Consider the following 26157-nt stretch of genomic DNA (forward strand, 5'->3'; position numbering starts at 1 on the left):
TGGAAAGCAAGAAACAGTTTATAAGAGGAAAAACACGGTTAAAATGAATAAGCAAGTGATGGCTCTGCAGACTGCATGAAACATTTTGAATTCCAGAAAGGAAACATAAAAAGACAGAAGCCATTACTCTATAGATGCATTGACCCAAATTTAGGGTGGTATTTAGAGTGTTGATGGAGACAGAATTAGGATGCAGTCTCCTGTATCAACAGGAAAGATTAATTTGTATACTTCATCTCATAAACTAGTTGCACCAATCTATTTTTTCACAAGAAATATCTGTTGTCTCTGGGTGTGTATTTCTGCTCATGTTGTATTAAGGATTATTTCATTTTTATTATTTCAGGACCAGAAACAATGGATGGAAACTAATCAAGGGGAGAAGAACCCAGGATAAAGGAGAAACTTCCTAACAGTGGGGACAATTAACCAGTGAAACAGCTTTGCTTCAGAAGTTGTGGGCGCTTCATCACTGGAGGCTTTTAAGAAAAGACTGGACAGCCAGCTATCTGAAATGGTATAGGGTCTCCTGCTTGAGCAGGGGGTTGGACTAGAAGACCTCCAAGGTCTCTTCCATCTCTATTCTGATTGATTAGATTCCTCTTCAAAAATGTTCGCAAAGAGTACTTGGAAAGGAGGCTACGTAAGAATTCCAAGGCTGTGGGCAAAACTGGAGAGATGACAAAATATGCTGGCAGAAAACAGTGTTGAACACTGCCAAGCAAACCTTATGGACGTAGTATGTGTGTTGAGAGGTTCTGAGAGGGAGGAAGATAATATATTACTTTTATTTAATGGAAAACTGCCTAGATTTTTCCTATGAACAAATGCATCCCTTCAACCTCTGGCCTTAAAAATGATAATAATTATAACAGCCCCCAAAATAGAAAAATGCATGCAACCTACAATCTAAGATGATTTAGACTAATTAACACATCCTAATCAGGAGTTAGAGATCCACAAGCAAACTCCAAAAAGTCAGAAATTAGCCTTCCCACATGATGGGGAATACAATAAGCTTGCAATCATTGTGCTACCACAATGAATTTATGTATTTAGATTAGTACTAGCAGGGAACTCATCAGTTAAATTAGACTTTGTGAAGCTGCAAGTTCCACTGGCATCTCAAATTTCCGGTACTGATGAAATGAAATCAACCTTGCATCTTCCCCATTCATTATTTCAAATAAATAAAACTTTATTTGAAAGGGCAGGGCTTGAAAAAAATTAGGGAAGGACTTGAAAAAAATTATTTTTTCAAGTCGGGTGGTTATGGGTGCAACCCGTTGCACCCACGTGACACCCCTCCTGCGCGAGCTGCACTGGCTCCCAGTGGTCTTCCGGGTGCGATTCAAGGTGTTGGTCACCACCTTTAAAGCGCTCCATGGCACAGGACCCGGGTACCTTCGAGACCGTCTTCTGCCACCAATAGCCTCCCACCGGCCAGTCCGCTCCCACAGAGAGAGTCTCCTCAGGGTGCCATCGGCCAAGTCATGTCGGCTGGCAACACCCAGGGGGAGGGCCTTCTCTGTGGGAGCCCCAGCCCTGTGGAATGAACTGCCCCCGGAAATTCGTAAGATTTCTGATCTCCGGGTATTTCGCTGCGCACTCAAGACCCTATTGTTCCACCAGGCTGGGTTAGCAACATAATTTTAAATTGGATGTTTTAAATTTTTGGGGTTTTAAATTAAGCCAAATTTATTTAATACTTTTAAATTATTTTAAATTGATGTCTATTCTGTTTTTAAATAGGCTGTACACCGCCCTGAGTCCTTCAGGAGAAGGGCGGTATAGAAATAAAATTATTATTATTATTATTATTATTATTATTATTATTATTATTATTATTATTATTATTATTATTATTATTATTATTTGTAAGGGGCCAGATCCTTCCCATCCTTTGCATCCAAGGATTTGTCTGGTAGTCCAAGGAGTATGGCAGCCATTGGATGGCACCAAACTATTAGCAATAAGGCTTCTGATAGGCTGCTATCACTCCTCAGGACACCTCCCTCAGCCCTGTGCCTAACCTGGGGAACTCAGCTGAAGGTTCAGCCTGGTGATCTCTCATCTGCCTGCCCATCCATTCTTAGGTCATGGACAAAACAAAAACAAACAGCAGGACAGACTTTGTGATCCCTTCCCTAGGGAATTATAAAACTTGGATCTAAAGAATTTAGATTTTATGAAGTTCTATAAGGGAAGAAAACCTCTTTCTGACCCAATCTAATCTATAAGAGAAAAACTAAGAGAGGAATGATGGTATGGTTCTATATTTTTAGAGCTGTGCACGTTTTGAAAATGACAGAAATGCCTCCCACTTGTTAGGGGCACAACACCTTTTTGTTAATCATTGAAGATTCACAATTTAGAGTTGAAGATATTTAAACAAGATGTAAACAAGGGACGCGGTGGCTCAGTGGCTAAGACACTGAGCTTGTCGATCGAAAGGTCGGCAGTTCAATGGTTCAAATCCTGAGTGCCGCGTAACGGGGTGAGCTCCCGTTACTTGTCCCTGATTTTGCCAACCTAGCAGTTCGAAAGCACGTAAAAAAAATGCAAGTAGAAAAATAGGGACCACCTTAGCTGGGAAGATAACAGCATTCCGTGTGCCTTTGGAGTTTAGTCATGATGGCCACATGACCATGGAGACATCTTCGGACAGCGCTGGCTCTTTGGATTTGAAACGGAGATGAGCACCATCCCCTAGAATTGGGAACAACTAGCACATATGTGCGAGGGGAACCTTTACGTTTACCTAAACAAGATTATAGGTATGATGGTTAAAGTGGCTTTTTTGGGGGGGCTGATGGCTCTCCAAGAAGTATGAAAAAGGGGCTGCTTTTATAAGTTGTAAAGGGGTGCTATACTTTTCCTGCACAAAAACTATTGAAGTTGCAAAAGCAATGAAGTCCTTGCACATACAGCTTGAATCATGTATCCTCCTGAAGCTAGGGAGAAGGGATGTCAAAGTCTGGATATTTGATTTAAATAACTGTTCTTCCTCACAAGTGAGTCATTAAGAAAGATTTTATTATACTTTTCTTATGGGAGCTCAAAATCTGTTGCTGCTCACTTTCATAATACTAACCCACGGACTTTGAATATTGTAGGCATCTCCATACCGAACCTCAATTTACAGGTATATAACTTTGATGTTTGGCTGAAGTGATGAACTCTTTATAAACTTTTTTAAACTGAAATGTAAACGGTATAAGACAATAGCATAAAGCAATTTATACATTTAAAATTCTGACATCATCTCTCACAGAAATAATTTTTAATTGATGTATCAAACACATGAGTATTCACAGAATATCTGCCTTGTATTAGCAAGAATGTAAGCTATTAAAACAAGTTTCTAATTTGTTTTTATATGAAAGCACCACAGACCTTCCTTCACAAAGGGGTAAATTTATGACAAATGCTCTTATACCTTCAACAGTATTTAGATAAAACCTTCAATAATGATAACAACAATACACATTTTCAGTAGATCCCAAATGGAAACTCAAAGGTACTTTTTTCAAAAAGCAACTGGGCTATTTTTTCCTTGAGGAAGACATTTTACTTCTCATCCAAGAAGCTTCATCAGTTCTGGTGAAGCTTCTTGGATAAGAAGCGAAAGATATTCCTAAGGAAAAAAACTGTCCAGTTACTTTTTGAAAAAGCACCTTTGAGACAACTATGACCTGGATGACTGAGAATCTCCACAGACATCCCAAATGGAAGATATCAGCAGAAAACTGATGGGATGTCATTTTCCTTGTTTTGCCAGGGATCGCACATTTATTCCCAACTGTCAATATTAATTAGGGTTGTGTAAATCAGTCAAGATTCTTCAAATCTTTTGAGGATGGTGGCTTTAATTTATCAGTTTCTCCAAAATAGAATTGGGCTTGTATTTTATCAACTAAATGTATAGGGAATGAAAATTTACCGGGTTACCCATCTTTGTGGGCCTTGCTGGAAAGTTTGTTTGTTTGTTTGTTTACTTCTATCAAAGGTAAAGGTAAAGGTTCCCCTCGCACATATGTGCTAGTCGTTCCCGACTCTAGGGGGCGGTGCTCATCTCCATTTCAAAGCCGAAGAGCCAGCGCTGTCCAAAGACATCTCTGTGGTCATGTGGCCAGCATGACTAAACACCAAAGGTGCACGGAACGCTGTTACCTTCCCACCAAAGGTGGTCCCTATTTTTCTACTTGCATTTTTTACATGCTTTTGAACTGCTAGGTTGGCAGAAGCTGGGACAAGTAACGGGAGCTCACCCCGTTATGCGGCACTAGGGATTCGAACTGCTGAACTGGCGACTTTTCGATCGACAAGCTCAGCGTCTTAGCCACTGAGCCGCTGCGTTCCTTTTACTTCTATTAATGTCTTGCAAAGTCATTGGATCAACATACAAGAGAAAAGGTATTTTATTTTTGATACTACAAGCAACAAGACAATGATTGAGCCCTGTTAGGTGACAGATTGGATTTTGATGCTAAGGTCCAACAGTCCTGAATTAATCATTAAGCAAAATAATAATGTGCTTAAGACATGAAGAGAAGTAGGGAAAGAGGGTTTTCCCTCCTAGCTATCATGACCTTAACTCTTTCACTGTCTCACTTAAATTTAATTTTCAGCACTTATTGAATCTTAATAGCTTGTCAGTTAAATATTGCTGCTATATTTGGCGCTTCAGTTCGCCTTAATCTGGCCCTGAGGTCCATAAATGCCTAATTTTATGGAAGCACTCTAATTCAAAAATAAAGGCAAAATCTTGTATTGGAAACTGTGTACATAATCTGGAATGGTTATTTAAATCAATTACTGCGTAATGATTATTTTAAGGATTTTTCTCAACTTCAAATAGAATTTTCCCTCACTAATTCACAGCAACATCAATATAATTAACTTAAGCACATTTTGATGGCTTAATCTGAAGCAAATGCTTTGGCTGCTTCCAAAAATCCTGAAGGACTTTTCATCTCTGATGGAGTCAACGTCTGAAACTAAACCCACATCATATTTATATAAAGAACTAAGAAGTAATTTCAAGCTTGATATTAATGACATTTACAGGTTATGAATAAAGAATTGGAACATCCAATAATGGAACATTTAATAGTTCCAGGTCTTAAAAAATGTCAAATTAGTTTAACTGGATTTAAGATTAAAACAAATTCATGAAAAGATTCTGTTTTAAATACGCCGAGTTTCTATTTGAATAGATATTCGTGATATTTTAAAAAATTGAGAGCTCATCAACAAATATGATTTGGTCCTGTTAGCAGTGATGGGATTCAGCCAGTTCTCTCTGGATCATGTGAACTGGTAGCGGCGACTGTGGGAGGCTCCGCCCACCTGCCCAGATGTAATGCGCTACGACTGCGCATGCGCAGAAGGCTGTGCGCATGCGCAGAGGTGGTGTGTTCACTCACATTTGTGAGCCGGTAGGGAAAGTAATTGAATCCCACCTCTGCCTGTTAGTCAATGACATCTTTTTGGAATAAAGTTTTAACATATATAATTTCATATAAAGATTGATGGGAAATTTTTTTAATGTTAATTATCTTAATGTAATATTAAATTATGTAACATTGGAATCTGACTATTTTTGAGAAATTATGGCTAATACCAGATACTGGGTATTGGCCTCCCCCCCCCGAAAATATATGTATTGAGAAATTGTAAAAGTAGAATTATTCCAGATGGGAATAATTAGAATAAGGACTGGACTCAAGGGATGTATAATTTATCTGTTTTATGTAATAAGGATATTTTTATCTAATAAAAAACTGATACTAATTTTTTTTTTCTTTTCAGCATACCAGTGGTGGGTTTCAACATTTTTTACTACCGGTTCTGTGGATGTGGCTTAGTGGGCGTGGCATGGCTTGGTGGGCATGACTTGGTGGGCATGGCAGGGTAAAGATACTGTAAAATCTCCATTCCCTCCCCAATCCAGGGGAAGGTTACTGCAAAATCCCCATTTTCTCCCTATCAGCTGGGACTTGGGAGGCAGAGAATAGATGGGGGTGTGGCCAGTCAGAATTTTTACTACCAGTTCTCCGAACTACTCAAAATTTCTGCTACCGGTTTTGCAGAACTGGCCAGAACCTGCTGAAACCCACCTCTGCAGCATACATATAGAAAATGTGGTCACTAAGTGATTGACTTGATGGCACATAATTAAACAATTTATCATTTATCATTGTTTTTCAAAATTCAATATTGTTTCCAGCCACTCACATTGATTAAAACAGGTTAATGGCAATGGACAAATGACAAATTCACAAACAGACTTTAATAGGACAGATAGAACTTGAGAAATCTAGATAGTTGTCAATGAAATGTAGAAAGGTCAGAAGGCAAGATGTGCCTTCTGTCTTGAGGCCTGGGTATCCTGGACCCCAATCCTGCAACACTATCAACAAGCTAAAACTTTCCTTCCTGAAGACATAAAAGTCCCAATTTTTTTAAACAGTTTGTCCAAGGAAGCAAAGAAGTCTCAGAGATGTGATGGGTTCCTCTTCACTGAATATATTCAAGTAAACTATAGTAGAGGTATTTGGGATATTTAATTTGGATCACTTAACTGAGCAAGAGTTGGACTCAGTTGGACTAAATGGCCTTTCCATCTCTCAGCTTCTGCCATGTCCATATCTCTGTCAGCCTCTATGATGCTTGCTTACTATCAGCTGCCATAGTAATGGGGGGGGGGATGTATAGGTATTTGGGTGGGGGAAGTGAACTGGTGGAGATGTCTCGTGATGTGGTCGACAGGGAGGAAAAGGGAGGAATATTCTCATTGTCTTCGGCACAGCTGAACGGATTTGTTGATAGCCACTCAAGGTCAACCGTTCTGGTATACCAGATGGATGGGATCATCTGAAGATGCACCCCACATGATGCCTTGGGGAGCTGGGGATTGGACATTCACCCGGGGGTCCTTGCGGGGAGGGATAGGGGAATATTTTCAATATGTAATTTTTGCACCTATAGCCTCAGATCTTGCTCTCTTTTCGTTGCATTCAGTTCATGCTCAGTAAAAGTACCTTTCTCTACAAACATGGAATTGGGGTTTTTCTTTCTTGAGTTTTGAATGGAGGCACACCTGACAATCTCATTCTTCTCTTTTTCAACAAGCAACTAACTCCCCCTTTTAAATTCCATTTGTATCCAACTCCCTTGTGATTTCCTTGTCCAGTCTACCAAACACATAAGCAGACTCCAACAACAATAATCTTGTTCTCCCATTTATCTCCACCTCTTCCTCCTCGGAGGTCCACAATGCCATCGGTTTTATCTGCAGCAAGGCTTTCAGCCCTGACTTTATCATCTCCCCTCTTCGCTGGTCCTTTCTGATATGATGCTACTGCTGCCACATCTCCTGTACCACTTTCAGGTTACTGTACTCCCCCCCCCCCATATCGTTCTCTTTTGGATGCCTTTTATCTCCTGAAGATGAGATAAAATAAGCAGATTCCTTATCTCCTTCTGCCTTTTATTTCTTCCTCCGTGAAGCTTCTCTCCCTCACTAAATCTCTTGCTTGTCTCTAAAGCCTTAATTCTGTTTTTTCATATCTTGCCTTCTGTTCTTACACCTGGCCTGGCCTATTCTTGTACTTACTGCTAAAGCCCTCCTTACATGTCTTCCCCTGTCTCCATCCCCATCCCTCTTATCAAAAGAGTGCTACGTTTTCCTTGGCTCCAGCTTCTTATACCCTGTTATTGAAAGGAACTGATGCTCTGGATTACTTAGAATGAGTTAAGTTAGCCCTGATTCAAAAAGCTTTGAATATCACAGAGAGAAAAGGGATTTTAAATGCTGGGAATGAATGGGAGAAAAAAATAAGGTATGTATGTGAGAAGAATAAGAGGGTAGAGAGTAAGATAGACAGCTCTGCATTAACAACACCAGCACTAGTATATCAGTTGTTTGGGACTAGAAGTTTTTGAATGGCTGCTTTGGCTTCAAAAGACTGCTTCAAAAGATTTGCATAATAATATACATATTTTTTTTTAGTCACTATGTTCTAATAAGTTCTTCTTATATTTGGATTTTATTGTCTATGTAATATTTTTGTTTGTTTGCTTGCTTAGCTGTTTAGCCAACAGGCCTTTGCTTAGCTGCTGAAATTGGGCAAGGAGCTCAAGACAGGAGAGGAAGAACAGGGTTAAATAAAAAACATAACATAAGCCACTCTAATTTCTAATACTAAATGAAGAAGCCCTGGTGATGCAATGGTTAAGTGCAGTATTGCAGGCAAACTCTACCCACAGCTTTGAGTTCGATCCTGACAGGTCTCAAGATTGACTCAGCCTTCCATTCTTCCAAGGTTGGTAAAATGGGGACCCAGATTGTTGGGGAGGGGGCAATATGCTGGCATTGTAAACTGGATAGAGAGTGTAAATCACTATGGGGCAGTATATAAGTATAAATCATGCTATTGTTATCGGAAAGAAAGAAAGAAAGAAAGAAAGAAAGAAAGAAAGAAAGAAAGAAAGAAAGAAAGACATTTTTCTTTTTCTTCCTGCATTTCTTCATCCCATATTTTTTTCTCTTTAAAAGGTAAAGGTAAAGATTACTCTCGCACATACGTGCTAGTCGTTCCCGACTCTAGCAGGCAGTGCTCATCTCCATTTCAAAGCCAAAGAGCCAGCGCTGTCTGAAGATGTCTCTGTGGTCATGTGGCCGGCATGACTAAACGCCAAAGGCGCACGGAATGTTGTTACCTTCCCACTAAAGATGGTCCCTATTTTTCTACTTGCATTTTTTTACATGCTTTCGAACTGCTAGGTTTGCAGAAGCTGGGACAAGTAATGGGAGATCAACCAGCACTCAGGATTCAAACTGCTGAACTGCTGACCTTTCGATCGACAAGCTCAGCGTCTTAGCCACTGAGCCACCACATCCTTTTTTTTCTCATTAGAGCATATCTTTTCAGTATAATTGGATTGTTCAGTAAATAGATACAGATTTCTTGCAACAGGTTTTTCTAAAATTATATTTTACTATCTTTCAGTGAATTATATCAGCCTATAATGAAATATTCAGTCTTGGGTTCCAGCAAAAAAAAATTACTTAACTGCCTATTTATTAATTTACTTACTCATTTATAGGACTGTGGGGTCACTTTTATCAATTACAACTTATCATTTTAATGAGTCCAGCACATCAATATAATAATCAATCCGGAGATTATTCTATGGATGTTTTCATGGAACAAGTGATGAACAAATTGTTTATGTTGATCTAGTTAGAGATGATCAATTATGATCATTGATCAGTCATAATTAAATGTGTAGTAGATATTCATAGCTATTCATAATGAAAATCAAAATGAAAACCCTTATCTGGCTGTATTGACAGATCAGTATAACAAATTCAAAGAACAGGACCATATTTTGAAGTATGGAAAAAATAACAAAAATCTAGTTTCCATAGGGATCACACAGTTAAATGAAGTTTCAAAAAGACATACAATCAGTACATTACTTGGCACAAAATTGAATTTTGTATCCAGTTCTGGTCACCACAATACAAAAAAGACATTGAAACTTTAGAAAGAGTTCAGAGAAGAGTAAAGGGAATGATTAGAGCTCTGAAGGCTAAAACGTACAAAAACTGGTTACAGGAGTTGGGTAGTCTAATGAAAAGAAAAACTAAGGGAGACATGATAGCAATGTTCCAATATTTGAGAGACTGCTAAAAAGATGAGGGAGTCAAACTATTTTCAAAAGCACCAAAAGGCAAGAAACAATGGATGAAAACTAATAAAGGAAAGAAGCTACCTAGAACTAAGGATAAAATTCCAAATGGTTACAACAATCAATCAATGGACTAGCTTGGCTTCAGCAGTTGTGGATGCTCCATCATTGGAGACTTTCAAAAACAGACTGGACAACCATTTGGACAAATAGGAGGTTGGACTAGGATAATGATGGCTAACATTTTTGCTGTCGCCTGCCAAAAGCAGGGGGAGTGCAAGGGGGGGTCATGCCCACACCCATAATTCAATGCCCCTCTGGGTCCCGCCCCACCCTGCACGCATGCGCACGACCCTCCTGCGCTTCCCCAGCTTTTTGGCATGCAACGGCAAAAAGGTTACTGGTGGGTCCGTTTTTTGCCCTCCCCAGGCTCCAGAGGCTTTTTTGGAGGCTGAAAACGGCCCTTTTTCCGACTTCCGGTGGGCCCGGAAGGCCTGAAAATCAGCTGGCTGGCGCGCGAATGTGCACTGGAGCTGAGCTAGGGCAATGCTTGTGTGCCCACAGATATGGCTCCGTGTGAACCTGTGGCACGTGTGCCATAAGTTCGCCATCACAGGACTAGGACCTCCAAGATCCCTTCTAATTATATTAGTCTATGTTCTATGAAACATTTCAAACAAAAAGAAAAGAAAAGTCCAGTTGCCATGAATCAACTTCCAGACAACTCTATCTGGATGAATGAGAATCTTCATCGACATAGAAATGGTGATTGTGGAGCTCTACATGCTTCCTACTTTCCCCTTCTTAGACCAGTGCCTGGACGCTGCTATTGATACCCTACACAGCATGCTGCTTGGGGAATCTTGGAAGGCACACAGATATTGGTGTTCCATTTTTAGAATGCTTTTTATTTTCCTTTGTCCATTTACCCTTGAAGAAATGGAGCTTTCCTTTTTTATTTTTTCCATACAGCATGAGTGACAGAATTGAAGAAGGAAAGCAAGAAAAAAAAACAATAAGGCATCAATTGAAAGAAAAAGGATCTGACATTTAGTAGTTTTGATATCTGTGAACTTTCTTCCTACCAGTAGTGGAAGAATAATGGAAGCACTTGATAAGACAAAGAAAAGATCTGGACTGGTTTCTGAGGAGAATGTGGCATACTCTGCAGGGCCTCAAAAATGTATCTTTAGGATCTAAGGACACAATCCTGATTTTATGCCAGTGACTCATTGTAAAAGGATTAAACAGAGTTATGAATTTCTTTGCTGGTTCATTTCAGAAACAAACAAAAAAAAAAGGTTTGAAATAATAGAAAATAATTGTAGCTCAGGTTTTTTTTTAAGGTTATTTTCCTGAGGAATTTTTTAAAAAACAACAACAATTCTGCCTATATAATTGCTATACTAAGTGGAATTTTGGGAGAAATTCTATGCCTTGTTCAGATGCATTAGGCACAATTTCATTCGGCTGATCTCCATCAAGTGACAGGGCTAATTGTACCTCTTGAATGTCTACCTGGACATTTTTTTTCTCCCAAAGTTAACCTGAAAGACCAATTCAAGGTGGGTGCAGGGACTTTGATTAATAACTCCCCAATAGCATATGAGATTGAACAAAGCTTCAGCTAATATGTTCTGCATATAAGATCTTGTTCTTATCTATTAATTTCGTGGACTTTTTGAAGCCTAAGTGGAAATTGGAATGATAATCCCACCTTAAATTGAAGGGATTTTTAAAAATATATTATTGAATAATCTTGAATTCTTCAATGTAATGACAGGGTTCGGAAGGTATGGGGAAAAGCAATTCACAGCCTTTTTTTTTTTTTTTAATTTGATTTATATGCCGCCTTTCTCCGGAGACTCAGGGCGGCTTACAATACGTTAAGCAATAGCCTTCATACTTTTATACATATTTTATACAAAGTCAGTTTATTGGCCCCACAAACTGGGTCCTCATTTCACCTACCTTAGAAAGGATGGAAGGCTGAGTCAACCTTGAGCCTTGGAGAGATTTGAACCAGCAGTAATTGCAGGCAGCTGTGTTAATAACAGGGTGCTTAGACCACTGTGTTATTGCTCTACTGAAGAAGAATGATCTGAATTCTGTGGGTTTAATGGAGTTGTATGTATTTCTAGCAACTAGTTGGTCTTAGCATGAGCAGAAAAGCTTCAAAAAAGCTACATTCAAAGTATAAGACACACCCAAATTTTCAGGCTCTTTTAGGAGGGGAAAAATGCATCTTATATTCTGAAAAATACGGTATATACTTTGCTAAAATCACAATGACTTAAAAGAATTTTCCATGGAATGCTACAAAGGAGACTATAATTTTGGGGCAGATGGAATGTATCTAAATTCTTTCTAATAGAACCGTAGCAGCCCAGCTGAGCTTGTAGACTGGAATGAATTTGCTACTGATATAGGATATTCTGTTGCACAGTTAAAAAAAAGACAATCAACATAAAATAGCCAAGTTTGTAATAGAGACAATAAATAAAATACTGAAGATAAAGAATAGCTATAGAACAATGCTAAAAACATGTACTTATGTCTATCCTAAAATGAATTCCTTGAATTAGAAGTTTCTTTTTCATTCAATTTTTCTACATTAAAAAAAAAAAAAACTTTTCCCCAAAAAACGATTAGTGAGTTACAAAAAATACAATGCAAAATACATAGGGATTATATGATGTTAAAAATCCTATCTGCAATGTAGTGATTAAAATAAACTAGCCATTAAAAGAGAAAAAAATAATACATAATATTATGTTTATATGTAACATAACACAAACAATTCATGTCATATCAATTTGTTAAGGATAAGTGATAAATTCAATGCTTAAACTTATAATTAAAAGTAGTCCATTCAGAAACGTAATGCTACATTTGTTTTCATTTTTGGAATATAAAGATTTTTCAGAAAGGATTTAAAAACATCTTAAATCTACTCTTTAATATCAGGAAGATATATTTCTTTTCATTTATTAGGATTATCCTTTGCTGAGCCACAGATTTGATAAATCAATTTTTTAAAAAAGAGCAAATTTCACATTTTGGGAATATTGCAATGATATTGTCCATTATTACAGTTCTTTCCAAATTTCCTTAAATGTATGCTATAACTTGAATCCAAAATGGAGCTAAGGCAGGACAGGACTAAATCACAGGAATTTTAAAAAACTCTTAAGATCAAAAAGCTCATATGCAGCCTTTTGAAAACATTAAACACAGATAAGCATTATCCATTTTTAAATCCCAAGAAACATATATTTCTTAAGACTTGGATCCATTGAGTTCCCAAAACTGGATAATTTCCAAGTTTAAATCTGGGACTGAAGGAAGATCACCTTAGCTTACCACCTTTCTCCACTTCAGCACACACATATTGTCTGTTCTACCTGAGTTGTTTCGTCGTTCATAAAAGACAAATACTTTTTTATCTGGACAAAAAAAAAGCTGCATATAATCTTTTCCTGTCCTCGTGAAAAGCATGACGTATCTTGGAATATTAAATGCAGGAGATATTTGGTATTGGCCCAGTGGTAGAATCCAAATTTTTTTACTACCGGTTCTGTGGGCATGGTTTGGTGGGCGCGATGTGGCTTGGTGGGCGTGGCTTGGTGTGTGTGGCAGGGGAAGGGTGCTGCAAAATCCCCATTCCCTCCCCACTCCTGAGGGAAGGATACTGCAAAATCTCAATTCCCACCCTACTCTGGGGCCAACCAGAGGTGGTATTTGCTGTTTCTCCGAACTACTCAAAATTTCCACTACCGGTTCTCTGAACTACTCAAAATTTCCACTACCGGGTCTCTGAACTGCTCAATATTTCCGCTACCGGTTCTCCAGAACCTGCTGGATTTCACCCCTGATATTTACCTTGTGTGTTAAAAACAATCTTACAACCGCTCTTCCAATGAATGAATGAACAAATACTTTTAAGTCTGAATTTGGAAACCTCTTTATTCTGAATTCTGAAACACAAGACTTGAGCCTCGAAACTTATACTTACCTTCTTGGGAGTTAGCCCCATGAGTTCAAGGGGACTTTCTTTTAAAAGAAAGTCCCCATCTGCAGAATAATACTGCAGCTGCGTTTAAATCATCAATCATACTGTCAGTACAGGTTCATCAATAAATACTTTCAAACACCCCTGAAAACAGTGAATTATTCATTCATGATTGGTTCGCATGAAAGAAATGCTTACATCACTGCAAGATGAGACATCTTAATTGCCTTTACCTTAGTGATGGATTCGTGCAGGCGGAAGGAAGAACCCAGGTTTGTGGATATTGTCGAAGACGCAGGGAAAACAGCTTCAGAAAGAAAGCTTGCTGCCTGTGTAAAAGGGAGAGGGAGACAAACCTTTAAGACTTCATATTGATTTCCTTCCTTAGAAGCTTTATTGGCTTTTGTCTTACGGTTTAAAGGATTTCAAATTCTTTTAAAGATTGTGTTGATGATTAGACTTCATTTCAGTGATCCAGTTTACTCATTTCAACACACTGTTTCAGAAACAATGAACTATATTTTTCTTTTTAGAACAAATAAACAAACAAGATACGGTTGCAACGGCATCCATTTTCGTGTCTGCATGTCACTCGTGGAATGCATTTATTGCATTCTTCCAGGGGTGAAATGCTTCCGATCCGATCCGGTAGCAATGGCGGTGAGTGGTTCGGAGAACCGGTAGCAAAAATCCCTGTGCTCCCACCCCCCCATGCCCAGCTGAGCCACACAATCATCAGAGGCTTTTTTTTTTAACTTTTCAAAGCATTTTTTCTATAACTTCTTCCGATGAAAAAATGCTTTTAAAAGTAAAAAAAAAAAAAGCCTCAGATGATCACGCAGCTCAGCTGGGGTCGTCAGAGGCTTTTCAAAGCATTTTTTCTGCAACCTCTTGGCCAAGAGGTGGTAAAAAAAAATGCTTTGAAAAGTCTCTGATGATCCCAGCTGAGTTGCCTGATTGGCAGAGGCTTTTCAAAGCATTAGAAAAATGCTTTGAAAAGTTAAAAAAAAAAAGTTGGCCACACCACCCAGTCACCTTACCACCCTCCACCAAGCCCCCCCCCCCACCAAGCCATGCCCACAGAACTGGTAGTAACAAATTTTACATTTCACCTCTGCATTCTTCCATCTCAAGGAGAAAGCAATCTGTACTAATACTCCTAAATTCTGAAAAGCCGAGATTACATACGTAGAGCCACAAAAGTCGGAAGGGTATTTGTGGTCCAGTTTGTAATCTAGTAGGTTTTTTTAATTATAAACAGGTCAATATTTAGCACTGAGGTTTTGAACTAAGCATTGTACCGTGTTTCCCCGAAAATAAGACCCTGCCTTATATTTTTTTGAACCACGAAATAAGTGCTTGGCCTTATTTTCAGGGAGGTCTTATTATTTTGGGGCATGTAGAAGAAACCAGAAGAAATGGTGGGGACTGGCTGCGTATGCATTTAAATATTTTCAAGGAAGCCTTATTTTCAGAGGGGGCTTATTTTAGTGCATGCACTCAAAAGCCCGATTGGGCTTATTATCAGGGGATGTCTTATTTTAGGGAAACGGTAATTATTGGCTATTTATTTATATACTTATGTACAATATTTGTAGACTACACCAATCAAGACAGACCCTTGAGTGAAAAAGAAAGTTTTTTTTTTTTAAAAAAAAGATTGTTCTAGTGAAAAAAATTAAACTAACAATAGAATAAAAGCTACAATTAGTCATGCAACATTACAGGGATTTCCCACAATTAATCATGCATGGATAGGATAAGGTGGTCTTTGCAAAGTATGAGAGGAAAGGGTGAAACATATTTCTGGCAGGTAATGTATTCATGACAGGACAGGATACTACAGATCCTCAGTTCATCTTAAGTGAATACATTATGCATTAATTAGCGTTCCTCAGGTTGCACAGTGTGCCTTCTCTGTAGCAACTCTGTGCTCAAAGAAAGTCTTCCTCCTCCCTATTTTTGTTTCTTCTGCTTCTTCTGCTACTCCTTCTCCTCTTCTTCCTCCTCCCTCCTCCCTTCTTCAATATATTTTTTTTATTCATGTAAGCACACTGAAACATACATACCCAAAAGGATAAACATAATGGGGGAAACCGGACATTTTGATTGCAACTGGTAGTTGCACACAGCTACAGAAGATGATTGCAGTGGTGTCCCCACTGAGGGCCAAAAGGTATGCAAAAGGAGTTTAGCATGGATCAAATTAATATTCGATTCAGCCAGAAAGAAGAACATCAGAACCAATATATATTTCTTGGTTTTAAGCAGACATAAATGCACGCTGAATAAAGCTAATGGAGATCCAATCAGCCCAATGAATTATTATCTATTTACACAGCTAACCTAATACATATATTAATGCATATAAAGATCTTGGAACAGCTAGCTTAAATTACTGAGGTTTCATAGTTTTCTCTCATTAAAATTTTACATTTGCACTCATCTCCTTAATTTTACTTACAAGTAAACTTTAAGATTAAGACCTTCTCCAGACATATATACATATATACATGCACCAAAGACAAATTCCTTGTGTGTCCAATCACACTTGGCCAATAAAGAATTCTACACACACACACACACAAGTTATCAAGCATGTTTGTTAATATGATCCTGTTGAAATGTTTAACATTAAGAATTTGATTAAATTTCCTTTTGATGGGTTACATTTTCTGTCCTTCAAAACGACGCTAAAGAGCACTGTACACCAGAATAACTAGACACAAGAACAGCTTTTCCCCAAACGTCATCACTCCGCTAAACAAATAATTCCCTCAACACTGTCAAACTATTTATTAAGTTGCACTACTATTAATCTTCTCATCGTTCCCACCATCCATCTCCTTCCGCTTATGACTGTATGACTGTAACTTTGTTGCTTGTATCCTTACGATTTATATTGACATCGTTCCTGATTGCTTATTTGTACCCTATGACTATCATTAAGTGTGGTACCTTATGATTCTTGATGAACGTGTCTTTTCTTTTATGTACACTGAGAGCGTATGCACCAAGACATATTCCTTGTGTGTCCAATCACACTTGGCCAATAAAAAATTCTATTCTATTTTCCACATTAGGGATAGCTGCATGCATGTTTTATTACATGTGTGAAACTTCACTTCTTTTCAAACTAAAAAATAGAGATTAAACTCCTAACTTCTTCACCATGAAACAATGTTCTGGGGGCCACCTTCTGAAGCCTTGTTAGCTTGGCAATATCTTTAAAAGAAAAAAAGAAAAAAACAGTGACTGGATCTGAACCAACATTCTGGATTTATACTGATAGGGGCATATAATGTTATAACATTAGCAATTTTATCTCGGAGTGATTTTCTAATGAAAATCGGTGTAGAATCTGACCTTTTATTGCAGTTATGTAGCAGATCAATGCTTTTTTTATTGCTGTAATGCTCAAAGCCCACACTCTCTTGATATGTTTTGGTGTGTGTATGTGTTTGTGTGTGTGTATAAATATTCAATACAATTATCCACTTTAATGTCCATATATACTATGTGAAACCAGTACATTTTCATAATTTACTGCAATCAGGATTAATAGTAGCGGAATAGTGGAACCGGATTATTGTATTACAGATTAACGGAGTTGGAAGGGACCTTGTAGGTCATCTAGTCCAGCCCCTTGCCCAAGCAGGAGACCCTACACCATTTCTGACAAATGGCAGTCCAATATATTCTTGAAAGCCTCTAGTGATGAAGCTCCCACAACTTCTGCAGGCAACTTCTGTTCCATTGGTTGATTGTTCTCACTGTCAGAAAATTTCTCCTTATTTCTAGGTTGAATCTCTTCTTGATCAGTTTCCATCCATTATTCCTTGTCTGGCCTTCAGGCACCTTGGAAAATAGGTTGATCCCATCCTCTCTCTGGCAACCCCTCAAATATTGGAACACTCCTATCATGTCTCCCCTGGTCCTTCTCTTCACTAGACTAGCCATGCCCAGTTCCTGTAATCGCTCTTCATATGTTTTAGTCTCCAGTTCCCTAATCATCCTGGTTGCTCTTCTCTGCACTTTTTCTAGAGTGTTACTTTATTTCTTTATTTAAAACATTTGCATAGCCGCCCATCACTCTGGGCGGCTCCCAATCAAAAGTTAAAACAACACGTAAAATCACATTAAACCTATCAAAGTAAACAGATTAAACCATTAAAAACAACAGCAAACCGGCGCCAAGTCAAACTTCTAATGCGCAGTTATCCAATCTACTCCCAGTGCTTAGGGGAATATATTTTGCTGGACGGGCTGCTTATTGTTCTTCCCAAAGTAAGAACATTGTCCCTATGTAATAAGCACCTGTATTTGAGGAACACATTTCTAAAAGTCTCCTGACAAAAGTCAGCTGTCAGATGCTAAACTCCTTATATTCACATTTACTTGAGACCTGAATTTAGGGGATGATTAATGTCAAAATGATGATTAATTCATTCTTTACTTGCCAGAAAGCTCTTTACTTTGCTGTGAAGTGTAGAAATGAAAGCTTTGGGGTTTAAAAGTAATATTAATGCTGCTTGAAAATTTAACAGGATTGATTTGTCATGCCTGGCATCTCATAATGTGCCTGCTTGCTTCTGAGAACTTGGACTCTACCCTGGGGCTTTCATTGCTTTATGTTTTGCTAGCTGAAAGAGACAGAAAAGTTTAAAAAAAAACAACCCTTCTTCTTGAGGCATCTTATCTCTTCTTTATAAAGAGCCTAGCTTGACTAAACATGTTTAGACAATTGTGACATTTCAAGAGAAATATACTTTTAGCACAGATCTGTGCAGACTCACCGAGCGTCGTGTATAATGGAAGCTACTACCCACCAAATTTGGTGGTTTATCATTAGTTAAACCCATGTTCTCAAAATGGAGTCAATTTCTAAGCCCTTTCTTGATGTTTCCCTCCATTACTTTGGTATTTTCTATTATCCACACCACTGGGCATTCTGAAAAAGGTTACTTATCTGATAGGATCAATCGTTCAAAATTCCAGGGTATCTTTTTGACTAAGACCGAATGACAAGGCTTTAAAGATCTGCGTACAAATGGGGAGAAATTTCTTTTGCCTCACTTCTTAGAGTGATAGAGTGATAAGTTGGAATATCAAAAAGTTTACTTAGATTGAGGTTCATATATAACATGTTATTAATAGATGCATTTGTGAAACATGCTAAACTGGTTTTATATTAACCTTGTTAGATTTCTATGTGATCTATGGTAGTGATTTTCAACCTGTGGTCCGTGGAGCCTTGGGAAGCCACAGTTTCATCACGGGGTCCACGAAGGTTTGAAGAAATGTTATGATTTAAACCTTGAGATAAGTCTTGGTGGTCTGTGGTCATGGCACAAAAAGGGTCTACAATGAAGAAAAGGTTGAGAACCATTGGTCTATGGTGTTCTAATATTGTAGATTTTTAATATTTTGACAGATTCGAAACACCAGAAAATGTGTTAACTCAGTAACTACCATACTTTTCGGAATATAAAACACACTTCCCCGAAAAAAAGTGGGTGAAAATTGTGGTGTGTCTTATACACCGAATATTGCCGAAGCCCCACCCACCCACCGGCCTCCACCCTTTGGCTGTTTTCGGCCTCCGCATGTCACATTTTTGGCCGGTTCCAGACAGCGGGGATCAGCGACAGCAAATGGGCAGTGCCAAATGGTCCGCAGCAAATGGTCCACAGCGGCGGCTAACAGGCCGTGGCAAATGGGCCGTGGTGAACGGGCTGCAGTAAACAGGCTGTGGTAAATAGGCCGCAGCAGTAGCAAATGGGCCACAGCAAATGGGCCGTAGTGAATGGGCCATGGCAAACGGACCACAGCAGCAGCAAATGGGCAACAGTGAATAGGCCAGATGAATACCAGATGGATGCTGGGAGGTAATGGCAGATTTTTTTTCTTGTTTTCCTCCCCCAAAAAGGTAGGTGTGTCTTATAGTCTTATACTCCAAAAGTATGGTAAGCTTCATAAATGAACATTCTACAAGTTTCTCAAGAAACTCAGTGACTTCTCTCTCAAGAAAACTCAATTTTTGTTTTTTAAATAAGTGTTAAGTATTCCACGTTTCTGTTTGCATACTGGAATATTCAGTTCCTGTCCTTGGTGCTGAAAAATTCCATTTAACCTGCTAAATCTCAGATGAGGAATAATTGGTGACTTTTACCCTGAAGTTGTATGCTATATTTCCAGAATGAATACTCCTACAATTTCCTCCTTGCTCATTTAAGTATTGCAATCATCTATACCTTTTGTCCCACCTCCTTATCTTAGTGAAATACTGTTTTGTCAAATGTCAGGGCAGTGATTAAATAACCAAGAAATTGGTTATTTTGGATCCAGAAATTTATACTTTATTTATTTGGCCAAGTGTGGTTAGATACACAAGGAATTTGTCTCCAGTACAGAAGCACTCAGAATTCCTTGTGTGACTAACCATAAATAAATAATATAATAAATAAAAAAGAGAATAAAGTAAAATAAAAGAGACAACAAATACTCAAACAAATAAAAGTATTTTAAGCTTGAATGCAATAGCACTTAGACTTATATACCACTTTACAGTACTTTACAGCCCTCTCTAAGCGGTTTACAGAGTCAGCATATTATCCCCAACAATCTGGCTCCTCATTTTACCCATCTCGGAAGGATGGAAAGCTGAGTCAATCTTGAGCCTGGTGAGATTTGAACTGCCAAATTGCAGTCAGCCGGCAGTCAGCAGAAGTAGCCTGCAGTACTGCACTCTAGCCACTATGCCAACGCGGCTCTTGATTATTAGCTCAAGCAAACAGATTTAAAAGCATAACATAAAAAGTATACATATCAAGCAAGATAATACCCAAATCTCTTACAAGTTCCCTGGAGAAACTTAATAATGACAGCAAGATTCTCCAAGGGTAACCAATTTCTACATTATCCAGGTTTCATGCAGAAGCTCCCAGTAAACAACAACAAGGATTTTATCAAAACCTGAAACCATGACCTCATGGTTCTTTTATGGTCAGGAGATTGCAAGACCCAATCTTGACAGCCTGCTACATAATTCTGGGAAGGGAAGGGAATGTCTTTGACTGTCACAGTGAGAAAATATTTGAAGCTATGTGAAGATTTTCCCCCTCCCCTACTTCTCCTTTTTTCAGTAAACAAAAGGAGATAGGTTGGCTCAGAATAAGATCTAAACTTTTAGAAGGTTTTTAGTATGAAAGAGAAATCAAAACATGTCACTAAACTCTTCAAAATAACAATGGACTTCCGCCTTGCCATCATAGGTACGTGGTAATTCCAGTAAACTCTTGAAAGATTTGAAAACAAAAGAACACTTCTTGTATTTCCTGCACCCATCCCAGCACTTCCACTGTGTTTTTTTAAAAGAGGAGAGGAGAAATTTACAAAGAAACAAAAAAACTGAGATTGCACAACATCTCCTTGTAATGTCGCCTTGTGCATTAAGCAAAGCAATAACAACATTTCTATTGTTTGCTGTGTTTTGAGGAATATGGGGAGCTCATACATGATCTAAACTTACTCTTATAGCTTGTTTGTTCTGCTAACATTTTCTCTTTGAGGAAAATTCACACTACACATAAGGTCATCATGACCAGCTTGTAGGAACCTGTCCATTTTGGGGTTTAATTAGGTGCCCAAATTCTCCCCTTAAATCTCAGAGACCTCATTTGAATTCACAATGGGAGAGAGTGATCAGGATAACAAAGTAGTGAATAAAGTTTTTGAAAGAGCTTTCCACTGCATTTGTTTGGAGGGAAACAGTTGCACACAATAGTCGAAACACAGATTTGTATCAATGTAAAAAAACAATTCAAGTTGTACATCAGCTGTATGTTTAAGACGTTTGGGAACTAAGTAGACTTATGTTTTGAAGACTCCAACAACATTCCTCGGAAACATGATATATTTCAAAGTTTTCTAATTAATCATTATCAGAAGAATTAATGAGGTTGTATATTCTTTAAAATTATTCTTCCTCTGCAAGTCCTGGGCACGTGTGGTATGTACGCAAGTAATATTTCAGGGGAAAGAACACTAAGGTAATTCATTATTAGAATAATGCTGCATGTCTCAGAGATGAGTCATTGTAACTATTCATCTTTATTTCAAATGTTTGTCAAGACTTGGTGGGTTGAATTGATTTATTTATGAGAAAAATCAGAGATAAAATATTGCTGGGTTAGTCACAAATGCAGACAAATTGTCAGCACTGAATAGATAATTGTCCATGTAGAACTTGAACTTGCCTTTCAAAAACCTAAGTGCTAATTTATTGGTAATATTTATGTCCTGCTCAGATCCTAATGAATAACTAACAATCCAAAGAAAACAAAGAACAAAGTAAAACAAGTAACATAATAAACCACCAAGAACAACTAAGGGCAAAAACATGCTCAGATAATATGATTTCAAGTTATTTTCAACATTCACAAGGGCAGCCAAACAATGCTTTTTTTTCAGAAATCAAATCCCACTCCTGGAGTTTATTCAAAGGAAAAATATAATCCCTCTCTATGCTTTTTATAATTTTTGCACCAGAAATGGTGGTAGCCTTTACAACACACTCTGGGCAATTTACAATGATAGCATGTTTTCAACTTTCATCACAAGAAAAAATAATTTTGTAACTTTCCACCTCCTCTTAAATTACAACAAATTTATTTTATTTTATTTTATTTATTTATTTATTTATTTTTATTTATTTTATTTTGATTTATATGCCGCCCTTCTCCGGAGACTCAGGGCAGTTTACAATGTGTTAAGTAATAAGCTATAGCCTTCATACTTTTGTATATTTTATACAAAGTCAGCTTATTGCCCCCACAACCAGGTCCTCATTTTACCTACCTTAGAAAGGATAGAAGGCTGAGTCAACCTTGAGCCTAGTGAGAATTGAACTTGCAGTAATTGCAGGCAGCTGGAACTAAATACTACCTTTTAACAGTAGCATTAGTCTGCTGCGCCACTCTCTTCTTTCCATATCCCGTCTCTTATCAACAAACAAATCCATAAAGCGTCATCATTTCAGTCCTGTTAGTTTATTTGATCAAGCTTAAAATAGATATGAGATCCAATTTGGGGTAGTGGTTAAGACATCAAGCTAGAAACTGAGAAACTATGAGCTCTACTTCTGCCTTAGGCACAAAGCCAGCTGGGTAACTTTGAGCCAGTCACTTTCTCTCAGCTCTAGGAAGGAGGCAATGGCAAACCACTTCTGAAAATCATTTGCTAAGAAAACTACAGGGATCTGCCCAGGGAATTACTAGGAATCAAACATGATGGAATGGAAGTTATTAAAATATGGATAGGTTATTTGTCGAGAACCCCATTGTTTAACCCTGCATTTTAGATCTATAATGGGCTGAATGTGCAGCAAACTACTACTTCTTCTTCTTCTTCTTCTTCTTCTTCTTCTTCTTCTTCTTCTTCTTCTTCTTCTTCTTCTTCTTCTTCTTCTTCTTCTCCTTCTCCTTCTCCTTCTCCTCCTCCTCCTCCTCCTCCTCCTCCTCCTCCTCCTCCTCCTCCTCCTCCTCCTCCTCCTCCTCCTCCTCCTCCTCCTCCTCCTCCTCCTTCTTCCTAGCATATTCCTGGGTGCACTTTTCAGATCACTGAACACCACTTTGCACAGTTAGCTGCATCTCCAGGGTGCAGGCCTGTGGCTTGCATATCTTTATTGATCATATCTTGTCATGTCTTTATTTTGCCATGTCTTTATCTTTATTTTGGATGCCAGCCATTGACTTCTAGTTGGTAGACAGTCTTGGCCACGGTGGAAGGTGCTGCTCTCTGGACATATCCATACCTGTGGAATCAGCCTTCTCTCATCTTCTCTATAATTGGTGTTACATCAGAATGTTGAATGGTGTCATTTGTGATGTGGTCAAGAAGGGAGATGCCCAATATCCAACGGAGCATTTGCATTTCCATGGCATGGAGATAGCTTTCGGTCCCTGTTGTTGCTGCCCAGCATTCAGTGCCATACAGTGCAGCAAACTCCGTAGATTAAATCACATCTTCCTAATTAGCACAGACTTCCACAAAAGCTGCATCCACTAAGCATAAGTTTTCTCTTGTTCCTATACCCATTTCTACACCCATTTCTACACCCATTCTCCTATACCCATTTATAGAAAACTTTGTCTTGAATCCAAATGGGAAAACATTGCTCTGAAAAATAGTACGGTGATTCAAACAACTGCCTACAACTTGAATTGCCCCTTCAAGATTTCTTATAATTTAATCCCAAGCAATCATTTTTAGAAATAATGATTCAAAGAGGTTCTATTATTCATCTAAGCAACATAAACAACTGCAGAGCTATTACAGTGGAGCTATTCAAACAAATAAATGTAGCCTTCCCCAGATTCTTCTACTTGGAATTTCGGACAGGCGAAGAATGAAATTAATCCCTGATTTTCCCCATTCCAAAGCAGTTTAGTTAATGAGGGCCTTTTCAGTCTTAATGCATAATTTTGCTTTTGCTTGAATATTTTTCACAGGCACAGAACATTGGCATAATGTTGAGTAATCAAGGAAAGAATTGTTTGTTGCAGAAGGTAGCCTGAAGTGTGTTGTGGTGGCACAGTTCAATTTATACAACTTTCCTTACAGACAGTTTGCCAACGTTCAGGGATTATTTTAAATACATTTTAAGAGTCAGCTAATAGCAGACTGGAAAGCTGCCCAACATATGAAGATTATCTAATCTAGCTGATAAAACAAGAGTTTTCCATCCTGCTTCTGGGCTCCTAAACTGATATCAGCTGACATTGATCAATGCTTCTCTCCCTTCAAACAAACGCCTGAAAATAAACTCCTGTCACCTAACAGCTGAAGTGAAACACGGAAGGGCTGCAAGACAGATAGGAGCAAATCCAAAGAATTCATTGACAGATGTCACAGTCCTGCAAGCAGAACCACCCACTTTGCCTTGTTCATAACAAACAGCTTCAACAAGAGCAGGGCAAAGGAAAGGATAGCAAGTTAGGTTAAGATTAATGAGATGATACACAAATTTCAGGGGGCGCGATGGCTCAGTGATTAAAAATGCTAAGTTTGTAAACTGGAATGCTGACAATCTGGGTTTGAGACCTAAACTCCAGACAATGGGGTGTGCTCCTATTCCTGTCCTAGCTCCTGCCCATTTAGCAGTTTGAAAGGATGCAAATGCAAGTAGATTAATAGATGCCACTTCGATGGGAAGGTAACAGTGTTCTGTGCGCCATTGGTGTATAAGACTTGAACATTGGGCGCTATCTAACAAAATGAAATTCAATGGCGAAAAAAGTAAGGTTCTACATTTAGGCAAGAAAAACAAGGTACCGCATACAGTATATGCGGTACCTTGTTCAATAGTAGTAACTGTGAGAGGGATCTTGGAGTCCTAGTGGACAACAATTTAAATATGAGCCAGCAGTGTGCATCAGCTGCCAAAAAAGTCAACACAGTTCTAGGCTGCATAAACAGAGGGATAGAATCAAGATCAGATGAAGTGTTAATACCACTTTATAATGCCTTGGTATGGCCACACTTGGAATACTGCATTCCGTTTTGGTCGCCATGATGTAGAAAAGATGTGGAGACTCTAGAAAGGGTGGAGAGAAGAGCAACAAAGATGATTAGGGGACTGGAGGCTAAAACATATGAAGAATGGTTGCAGGAACTGTGTATATCTAGTTTAATAAAAAGAAGGACTGGGGAGACATGATAGCAGTGTTCCAATATCTCAGGGGCTACTACAAAGAAGAGGGAGTCAAGCTATTCTCCAAAGCATCTGACGGTTACAGAATTATAGCTGTCAACTTGTGCCAATTTTTGGAGATATCTATAATAATTTTTGGAAAAATATATTATTCACATACTTATCGGCTCTCCATTCATGTAAATTAGGGAGTGACCCTAATGGTTTGAGATCATGTATTTTCTTAACGGGGATGTTATTATCCAATATTAATGTTGTTGTTGTTGTTGTTGTTGTTGTTGTTGTTGTTGTTGTTGTTGTTTTAATATATTGTAGGTCTATTGCTGGTCAATGACCATAATAAAGTTATATTCTATTCTATTCAATATCTCGGGGATGCCACAAAGAAGAGGGAGTCAAGCTATTCTCCAAAGCACCTAAGGACATGACGAGAAGCAATGGGTGGAAACTAATCAAGGAGAGAAGCAACTTAGAACTAAGGAGAAATTTCCTGACAGTTAAAACAATTAATCAGTGGAACAACTTGCCTCCAAAAGTTGTGAATGCTCCAACACTGGAAGTTTTTAAAAAGCTGTTGAATAACCATTTGTCTGAAGTGATGTAGGGTTTCCTGCTTAAGCAGGGGGTTGGACTAGAAGACCTCCAAGGTCCCTTCCAACTCTGTTATTCTATTCTATAACCATGCTGGCCACATGACCGTGGAAGATGTCTTTGGACAACACTGGCTCCC

At 38.4% G+C, this 26157-nt stretch overlaps 1 protein-coding gene across 1 annotated transcript in view; it reads right to left on the reverse strand.

Annotated features, from left to right (window-relative positions):
• NAALADL2 (N-acetylated alpha-linked acidic dipeptidase like 2) overlaps window positions 1-26157 on the reverse strand; it is a 518050-nt gene that overhangs the window by 94617 nt on the left and 397276 nt on the right. The window contains exon 10 of the mRNA XM_070945913.1: window positions 13948-14043. Within this exon, the coding sequence (XP_070802014.1) occupies window positions 13948-14043 (96 nt within the window). The remainder of the gene's footprint in view (window positions 1-13947; window positions 14044-26157) is intronic.

Source organism: Pituophis catenifer, unplaced genomic scaffold (assembly GCF_029215685.1).
Source record: "Pituophis catenifer annectens isolate HBS135680 unplaced genomic scaffold, rPitCat1.0.hap2 SCAF_6, whole genome shotgun sequence".
Lineage (NCBI taxonomy): Eukaryota > Metazoa > Chordata > Lepidosauria > Squamata > Colubridae > Pituophis > Pituophis catenifer.